Raw genomic sequence first — 10,022 nt, forward strand, 5'->3', positions numbered from 1 at the left:
CGCCGCCCCGTCTCGTTTTCCCACTGCTCATGTCATTCGGGACGTGACACTTGTGCTCATTGAAAGTTTATTTGGGGGAATTCTATGAGGCCTGGTAGGTAGAAGTTTTGTTTCCCCCCTGAGATTATTTATATTTACTTATGACAGGTTCCTGGGGCAATGTGCTATTGACCAAGAATCTTTTATATTAATCTCAATTTGGGTTTTTCAGACTACACAGGCTGTATGAATTTGAACCAAAATCCCACGTGAGAGAAGATTTGGCATTACAAATTCTCAAAAAAGACATTTCTTCCCTCCTATCAGAGATAGGACCTATCTAACTCTTGATAGAAATCATAGCCCTTCAAACCTTCTATGTATGGGTTTGAAAAAGAAACCTCCTTTTCTTTCATGGACCCAAGGCTTTGTCTTCACATACCTTTAAAACCAAAATCTCTCAAGTTACCAAAGAGTGGCACTTGCCTCACAGCAGTCACTAGCCTTAACACTCACTTACCTATCTGAATTCAAACTTAGGCTTAATTTTTGGCCTCTTAAAGATTTCCCTTAATTTCGTCTAAGCTCATCTGTGTATTTAAAGAGGATTGTTAAACTAAATTTTATTTTATATTTTAGGTATATTATAATATGGGGTGTTTTGTTTGTCTTATTTTATTGTCACACTGCCCTAGATGAAGTCCCCTTTGAGTCTTCTCCAATCTCCACAGTCAGCCTCTTTTCTTCCCATCATTTCTTGCCAAATACCCTTCCTTCCTCCAGGCTCCTACACGACCTCAGTGAAAATACCTGATGTTATGTCAAGTTTTAAGCCCCTTGGTAGATTTGGTAAAATAATCAAGTATTCCAAGTATTTAAGAGATATATGAGGAGGTCACACTTAGCAGATAGTTAACCACTTTGCCAAATCAGTGAACCCACTGGTTTTTTGGGGCAAATTGTGTCTACCTGGTCCAGTTTACTTACAGGAAGCACTAGGCAGGGAGGACCTGAGATTCTAGCATTTGAATTTAACAGAGTCAATGGAAGGCAAGACTGGGAGTTGGAAACTTTTTTATGATAAAAGTAAATTTTCACTGATTTATTTGCCAAAACCATTTCTGCCCTAGTTTCATAGGGACAACACCTTACATAGACCAACTCCAAGAAAAAGGTAGCCTAGGAGAAGTAGGATCAACAGTCGCCATCAGTCGAGTACTGGAAGTCAAAGAACACCATCATTACAGGTCTGGGGAGGGAAAGTGTGGAAGATGTGGGGGATGACCCATCAGGCCAGAAAAACTTTCCCAATCCAGAAAAACTAAATATCTTTGGGTCTAGTTACATTAGCAGTTGCTACGTTTATGTCTTCTAATGTCAAGTTGCCAGGCACGGAGTTCCACTATGAAAAAGAAGAGGTGTTACGCCAAATGAACCAAGTCTTTATTTCCAAAAAGAATTACTCACATGGCAGAACGTTTTTCCCTTGGTTAGTTATTCAATTTACCAACCTCCTTTAGGTGTTGCCTCACATGAAGCCATGGATGGGGATTTGATGAGTCCCTTTTAGCTTCAGGTTTAAAGATATCTGTGGTCTTATTGTGGATCTTGGAGACTGAGGCAGCCGTGTTAAAGAGGGTGTACAAGAAGTAGGCAGGGGTGGGCAAGATGGTAATGACAATGATGAGTATGAGCAAGACTTTAGCCCATGATGGATAGTTTCGGATCACTTCCTTTGACTGTGGAGAAAGGGGAGGAAGGTTTAGAACGGCCAGGTACTTCGAAATGGAATTCAGAAGGTGGGGGTAGGTGATGAACCAAGGCAAGAAACTAGATAACTGAATCCCCAGGGAATCAGGGAATAAGATGGCTGAGTCCTAGAGGCAAGCATGGATTGAAAAGTTTTGTCCCCACTCCCTAGGGGGTTCTGGGATCTGCAGAGGGAGGCTCACAGTGCTTGAGTTCCAGGCAAAGTAGGTGATGCCCTTCACATACAGACGAATCACGGTGCTCACAAACAGGACTAGCAGCACAAATGGAGATACGAAGCACCACAGCCAACGATAGATGGGGGAGATGGGGCGGCCCAATGTGATAATCAGGTCTGCAAGGAACCTGGGAGAAAGGGCCATAAGACTTTGGGAAGGCTGTACAGGCCTTGGGGGAGGGTTCAGTCCAAACCTCACCTAGGAGAGAGCCTTTAACATTTCTTAAGCCTTTCTGATCACCTCCACAACCAGTCTTCTTGCCTCTAATCCATCCCTTTTCAGGCTAATCTCTGTCCCAGCCCTATGATTTAAAAAAGCATTTCTATCCCCCTTCACCCTCAGGATAAAAGCCAAGTTCCTAAGTGTAGTTTTTTCCAGCCCATATAGCCAGCTTCTTTTTGTGCACCTTCTTAATCCCAAGACATATGTAAGTCAGGCTCCTTCTGCCTGGAGTACCCTTCTCTCCCTCCCTTGATAAACTCCCCTTCACCTGTCTAGATCCTGTTTCTGCATCTCCTCCTTGCTTGACGCTTCACCATCTGTGTTCCTACAGTGCCCTTGTCCTCTATCATAGACTTACCACTCTGCCCAAGGGCTGCTTATATATCTTTTCCTCTTTGAACTCTGAGAACAGAAACTAAATATAATTTACCTCAGAATCCCCAGTATTCACCACATAGCCTACTTAGCACCTGGGAGGCCCTAAGAAATATTTAAGAGTGAGTATATAGGGCTGAGTGGCTCAGTTGGTTCAGAGCTTGCTCAAAAATGTGAGCTCTGAGCAACAGCCGATCGATTCCCTGCCTGAGTTGAGCTGCCGCTGAGATGCCAACAGGTGGCAGGATGGCTCAGCTAAAAAAAAAAAAAAAGAGTGAGTATATATGAGTAAGCCAACTGACGCCAAGAACCACTGTCACTGGAAACGCTGTCACCGTTGGGTTACATGGTGTTTTTTAAATGTTAGTGTGCACATGAATCATTTGGGGTTCTTGTTAAAATGCAGATACAGATTTGAAGGTCTGGGGTGGAGCCTGAGGGTCTGCATTTCTAATAAGCTTCCAGGTGATGCCAATGCTGCTGGTCCACAAAACATACTTTGAGAAGCAAAGGATGACCTGTTTCAGATGTCTACACTACCCTGGTTACAATAGGGCTCAGGAGCCCTAAGACTTGATATAGACTGTTCACCACTCTTCCATTTTACATCTATTTTCTCAGGGAAGCAACCTATGACTGTCTCTTTCCCATCCTCCTGGGAACTCTCCACAGCCCTAGGCTCAGAGATTGGCTGGTGAGTGCAGGAGGGGCCAGCGCGCCCTAGGGACCCTAGCTGTGTGGGTGCACAGCAGGAGATCTTGGGTTTGGGACATCACCTCCTGGCCCCATAGATCCAGGCCATGGCCATGTTCTCCAAGATGAGAATGAAGAAGAGGGGCAGAGACACCCAGTAGTCATCCAGCAGGTTCATGTAGTAGCTGCCCGAGGGCTTCACAAAAACGAGGCTGCTCAGGAACATAAGCACGCAGACACTCACTAGAGGGAAACAGCAGATGTGGATCAAGGTCAGAATGCAAGCTGGGCGGTATGAGTCCCAGTGGGGTTAAGCCACACGATGGCCACAGCTTAGATGGGGTCAAAGGTTGGAGTACCTGTGAACAGCTTTGTATGTTTCTGGAGGGAAGAGAAAGTGTCCTGGAGTGGCGTAATGATGCCCTGCAGGATCCCTATCATGGTGCTCAGCCCCATGGACACCAGAAATAGGAAGATGATGATGGCCCAGAAGGTAGATCCAGAAAACAGAGAAATGATGTCAGTAAATGCCACAATGGCCACACCTGGGCCCTCCATAACCTGTAGGTAAAGGGAGGAATGGTGAGGGTTCAGACGTCACTCTGTGGAGTCCTGACTCCATCCCTGTTCCCTCCCCTAGGAAACTACCTCTAGCACTGTTAGTGGACATTACTATACTCCTCTGGCCTTGAGGCATGAGGGCTTCCTCCTACAACAGCTGTTGGTCTAGCAACTCTTTCGGGTTGGGGCAAACAGGCTTATGTGAACTCTAGCTCTTGTTGCTACAGAGGCTCCAATTGTCTTATCACAAAAGGAGACTGTAAACCTTGCTTTGGTTGTCCAAGAGGCAGCTGAGAATTGCCTTTCCGGGTTCTACAGACACCTAAGGAGTGCTGAAGTTTCTAGGGTACCGGGAGCTTTGAGGGGAACCCTAGGGCCCCATCCCCAACCCTTACCTACCTCTTTCACTTGCTCAGATAAGTCACAATTGTACAAATAGGGTAGGGCTCTGTTTCTGACTTGTTCAGGGAGTTTGCTGAACCATGTAGGGTAGATGGAGCTCAAATGCTGATACAGACTATCTGGGAACCGAAACTCAGGAGACAGCACGCCAGTATTTATCAGATTCATCACTTTCTCAATATTCCTGGGGACAGGGGTAGAATCATATAAAACCACCTGGGCCTTTAAGATAACTTCTCCTCTCTCATATTCTAGATGAGAAGGGAAATCACTCGCTTAGTTTTTGAGCTGGTTAAAGTAAAGCCTGCGCTGAAAGCCAGGTCTCCGGGATCCTAGTGGGAACTGCCTGACACCTACTTCCACAATCACAAAGGTGTTTGTGTGAGGCCAGAGAATCTCTGCAGGGGTCCTCCCACAGTATCACTGATGGCTTTAGGATCCTTAGCTGCTACTAGACAATCTCAAAATATCATTAAAGCTCCTCAGCTCTTTCCACCTGCTTCTCCAGCCTCTGAACTCACACGTCTCTTCACCTCCTACACTGAACCACACTCATCTATTAAATATGTAACGTGCCATGCTCTCTCTTGTCTCAGGGTCTTTGGTACATGATGTTCCCTCTGCCCAGAACTTCCCCACTCTACCTCCACACCCATTGTCCATGTGACAAAACTCCTACAACTCCTTACTCAGCTCACTGAACTGTGCTGCCATGGAAAGCAATTCAAGGTCTATTTTTATAAGGTCGAATAAACTAGTTGCAGAAAAGTAGTATAGTATGATCCATTTTTTAAAAAATTGTATGTTTTAACATACAGTCTATGAATGGGAGCTATTTGAAAAAATACTAAGAGTGGTTATTTGTCAGGAGACAAATTCAGCTCAGGATTGCCTCCACTAAGAAGCCTTCTCTGACTGCCCTCAGGAAGTTAGTAGCTCCCTCCTCTGTGTCTTCTCATCTTCCCTACTATCAGCTATCATCTAGTTTGTGATCATCTGCTTCTTCAAAAGACTGACCTTCCTGAGGGCAGGGATGGTGGTCTGATTCACCACCAGCTATGCTTCCAGAACTCAACACAGGAGTTCGTAAATAGGAGATGTTTTATAACTAAATGTCTGAGAAGTAATTTTTAAATAAATGCCATGGGAGAAAAATAAATAGGCTATGGGGGCACTGGTGCTGTGGGTTGTCCAGTGGTGCAGCTGAAGGTATGTCCATGGCAGTCCCCACTTAGGAACAGGGCAAACACACCTTTGAAAAACCTCTAGGTTTGGCGTTTTCCTAGTTTAGAAAGGCAATTCTTAAAAAGACAGAGTTGGAGAGACTCAGGTGTTTTTAAGGTTTAGGATGCTCCAATCTGAGGGACCCATATTTACTGAGCCAACATCCCTGAAGAATGGGGGCCTAGCCTGGGGTTCTGTGAGCTATTTCTAAGACTGTGGTCTTTGTGACGATCTCCATATGAAAGAGTGGGCTCACTTCAAATAACATTTTTCGTTCTCCTTTGTGGCCATGTGGCCTATGATGGCAAATACAAACACCGTCGCAGTCACTGAGGTCATCAAGTTGAGAAGAGCCACAACAAAGGCATCCATGACACAGTTGTTGGACCGAGGGATGTATGAGCTGATTGCAGTGAAGCTGCCAAAGCCAGAGCCCATGGACAAAAAGAGCTGGTTCCCTGTCCGGCGCCACACTTCCACAGAGTACAGTGCCGGCATCTGAGGAGGACAAGTGCCATGCAGGTTAGGATATAAAGGAAGGAGAGGTAAACTGTGGTGGAAATGGAAAACAAGAAGAAGGGAGTGAAAGAGGGAGCTAGAAGGGCCTCTATCAGACTGACAACTATACTGTCCCTGACACCCCCGTTTGGATAAGAGGATTAAAGGGTGGGAGATACGTCACCTTGGCAGCCAACAGACTCTTGAGACCAAACTCTGAGCCCTTCAGCGTGAGACTCCGGATAAGGAGACAGAAAAGGACGACGTAAGGAAGGAGTACTGAGATGGACAACATCTGTGTAGGAAGTGTGATTCAGAAACAGAGTTCAGCAAAAGCAGAAGGTGGGATAGTAGGATCACAGACTACTAGGAATCAGAGGTCAGATTACAAGGAATGAGAAGTTGGAGACTTACAGGCATTGAGGCAGGAGAATATTAGGGGGTCTCAGTTAGATTAGTAAATTAGGGGTAGCTCACCTTCCCAGTGAACCTGAGCCCTTTGACCATGGAGATGCAGATAATCGACCAGGTCACAAAGAGAGAGACACTGAGATGCAGGACTGGTGGTCCATCGATCTCAATTTCATCTGTGGCCTTCAGTACGTGCCGGTACCAGAAGTATACGGTGGATGTTGTCCGCGTACATTCAGGATCTGAGGTGAACTAGCCATGGAGGAAACTGCACCAGGCACCTCCCTCTTCTTCCCATCCCCGCCTCCTTCCAATCCCATGTCATCATCTGCTTGCTCATCCTTATTCTCTCAATGATCCTTTCCTTCTTCATTCCCTCATGCTTTTCTCAGCCCTCCCACTTGCCTTTTTCTTCCCTCTCTTCTCACCAAAATTACTGGAGTTCCTCAGTAAGGGGCACAATGCCCAAGGCAGTGGGAACCGGAAAGACTGACCCAAATAGAAGAGACTCCAAGCCATGAGCACACTATAGTACAAGCCCACGATGAAGCACACCTAGAAACCATGAAAAATTCTGGAGGCAGGGGAAGGAAGGCAGGACAACAGAAAGGAGGGGATTTGACAGAGGACTGGGGAACTGAAGGAACTTGACCCATGGACGTGAACTCACGGGACCATTCCAGGACAAGGGTTGGAAGGGCATGGGGATGTGAAGGGTGGGCCTGGGCAGCCCAGAGCTTCTCACCATGAAGCTGGTATATCCCACCCCACCGATCCAGGGGCTGATGATCTTCCATACAACAGTGCTGCCCTGACGCATCCTCTGACCAACTGCCATCTCCAGCAAGAGGAGAGGAACCCCGACCAAGAAGAGCAAGACGGTGTACATGATGAGAAAACACCCTGTGCAGGGGATTCAAGGAGGGGCTCTGAGAACCATGAGGCTTTTCAGTGCCTGGACTTTTTGGGGGGTCCAGGAAAACACGTTCCCCACCAGTGACCTCCCTCAGGGCCTCGGGCATCAACTGTTTCCACATCCCTCAGAGTCCCAGGTGTCCAGTCTCTTGGCCTCCAGTTCCTGGAAAACCCAGATACATGCTTTCTGCTCCCATTTCTGATTCAGATCTCCGGCCCCACCATTCTGATGAACCCAAGTGTTTGGATATCCCGCTCCCACCCTCCTAAGGTCCTAGGTGTTCACATACTTGGATCCTGCCCCATTCAGAATCCCAAATCCTCAGTCCCTACATATCTCAGAGACCCTGGAGGACAAGCCTCTGGCTCCTCACCCCCTCATGGGTTCAAGATTCAGGGTCCCAGGCTTACCACCTCCGTTGTGAAAGCACAGATAAGGAAAGCGCCAAACAGTGCTCAGTCCCATAGAGAAGGCCACCTGGGCCAGGAGGTACTCAATTTTATTGGCCCAGGATGGTCGGTCACTGCAGGCTTCAACCTCTGGCTCATCTTGGCCCATGGTCTTCAATATTTCACTGTCTTCTTCAGTCCAAATGTATGATGACACACTATCTAACTTCAGTCCCTTCCCAATAAATTTGCTAGTAGTAGAGGTAACAGTAATCACGGATTTGGAATCCAAAGGACTAGACATCTGGAAATTCTCATCCTGGGCCTCCGTGTTTTCACTAACAGTCGTCATCCTGGGTGGGCTGTAGTTCCTGCTTCTGCAGGGATGGGGTCTCCTTCCTTCGTGACCTTAAGGATATCAAGAGCTGCAGACTTTAGGTGTGTGAGCTATGGAAAGACAAGGCTAATCCTACAAGAACCACTGAGGCCTTCCCAGCGCTTTTATCCTTATGTAGATAAGAACATGGGAAAAGATACCAAGAATATGCCTGCCTCTAGAAAATAATAATTAATTTAAGAGCAATACCATCTACAATAATATTATACCAAAAGACATATAATTCCTAGGAATAATTTTAACAAAAGATGAGCAAGACCTTTACACACACACACACACACACACACACACACACACACACACACTATAAAACATTATTGAGAAAAATAAAACAGCTCTAAATAAATAAAGGAATATAATATGTTAATAAATTGGAAGTCGCAATAGTATAACAATGTCGATTCTCCCCAATTTGATCTATAGGCTCAATGCATTTCCTATTGAAATCACAGCAGGATTTTTGTGGAAATTGACAAGCTAATTCTAAAATGTACATGAAAAACAAAAAGCCTAGAATGGCTAATACAATCTTGATGGAGAAGAACTAAATATAAAGACTAATTATGAATAATTAAGAGAATTAATTATTAATTCTTAAGAATTATTAATTAATTATTAATTCTTAAGAATTATTAATTCTTAATTAATTCTAATTAATTATTAAGAATTAAGAGCTACAATAATTAAGAGAATATGGAATTGGTATAGGGATCTATGGCACAAATAGATCAACGATGCAATATACTGCTCTGGCCAATATGGTAGCTACTAGCCACATATGGCTATTTAAATTTAAAATTAAATAACATTAACAATTTAGTTCCTCAGTCACACTAGCCACATATCAGGTGCTCAGTAGCCACAGGGTTACCATCTTGGAAGGGCAGATATAGGACATTTCCATTTTCACAGTAAGTTCTTTGAATACCACTGGGAGAGTTCAGAAACATATTCACACATATGTATACCAGATTTACAAGGAAGGCACTGTGAAGCTGTAGAGAAAAGACATTCTTTTCAATAAATGCCTAGTAGTTGTTGGGGCAATTGGATATCTATATAGAAATAAATGAACCTTAGCCTCCCTAATGTCACATATTAAGCAAAAATCAATTCAGAGAAGATTGTAGTTCTAAATATGAAAGGTAAAACAATAACATTTCTAGATGAAAAACCTAGGAGAATATCTCCATGACTTGGGAGTAGGCACAGATTTCTTAAAACAGGACACAAAAAACACCAATCATACAGGAAAAGTTTGACATATTGGACTAAATTAAAAATGGAAATGTGGCAAAAGTGACTTCTGTCAATCAAAATTTACCATTAATTGAGTAAACTGTCAGCCATAGAGTTGTGGAAGATATTTGCAACATGTATGGTAGAGAGAATAATGCCCTCCTCTAGGATGTCCACATCCTAATCCCTAGACCCTGTGAATATGTTACCTTTTCAATGTTGTTAATTATGGGCCTTGAAACAGGGAGATTATCTATGATGGAATCAATCTTTCACATGGAGATCATCGCAAAGACCAATGTCTTAGAAATAGCTCACAGAACTCCAGTCTAGGCCCCCATCCCTCAGGGATGTTGGCTCAATCCATTTATCATAGCATCAAAAAAGAATAAAATAGTTAAGAATTAACCAAGGAGGTAAAAGACTTCTGCAATGAAAATTATAAAATACTACTGGAAGAAATTAAAGATGACATAAATGGAAACACATCCCATGTTCATGAATTTGGAGACTTAATATTGTTAAGGTGTTAATACTGTCCAAAGTGATCTATAAATTCAGTGAAAAACCCTATCAAAATCCTAGTGACGTTTTTTATAGAGATAGAAAAATCCATCCTAAGATTCATATGGAATTTATCTTGAGTTGAGTTTTTAATATCAGGTATGAGGTGTGAATCCAAATTAATTTTTTTAAATATGGATATCCAATTGTATCTGTCATTTACT

The 10,022-nt window shown here is 44.0% G+C and overlaps 1 protein-coding gene across 1 annotated transcript; it reads right to left on the reverse strand.

Annotated features, from left to right (window-relative positions):
* Positions 1–1,173: 1,173 nt before the first annotated feature.
* Positions 1,174–7,827, reverse strand: LOC109390999 (orphan sodium- and chloride-dependent neurotransmitter transporter NTT5-like). The gene is made up of 11 exons (XM_019658158.1): positions 7,683–7,827; positions 7,099–7,256; positions 6,782–6,908; positions 6,420–6,595; positions 5,701–5,942; positions 5,238–5,241; positions 3,617–3,818; positions 3,341–3,500; positions 1,932–2,094; positions 1,624–1,718; positions 1,174–1,228 (listed from the first exon to the last, which is right to left on the reverse strand). The coding sequence occupies exons 1-11, from the start codon at positions 7,825–7,827 to the stop codon at positions 1,174–1,176; spliced, it is 1,527 nt and encodes a 508-aa protein (XP_019513703.1).
* Between the last annotated feature and the right edge of the window lie 2,195 nt (positions 7,828–10,022).

The sequence above is a fragment of the Hipposideros armiger genome, unplaced genomic scaffold (genome assembly GCF_001890085.2).
Source record: "Hipposideros armiger isolate ML-2016 unplaced genomic scaffold, ASM189008v1 scaffold_283, whole genome shotgun sequence".
NCBI lineage: Eukaryota > Metazoa > Chordata > Mammalia > Chiroptera > Hipposideridae > Hipposideros > Hipposideros armiger.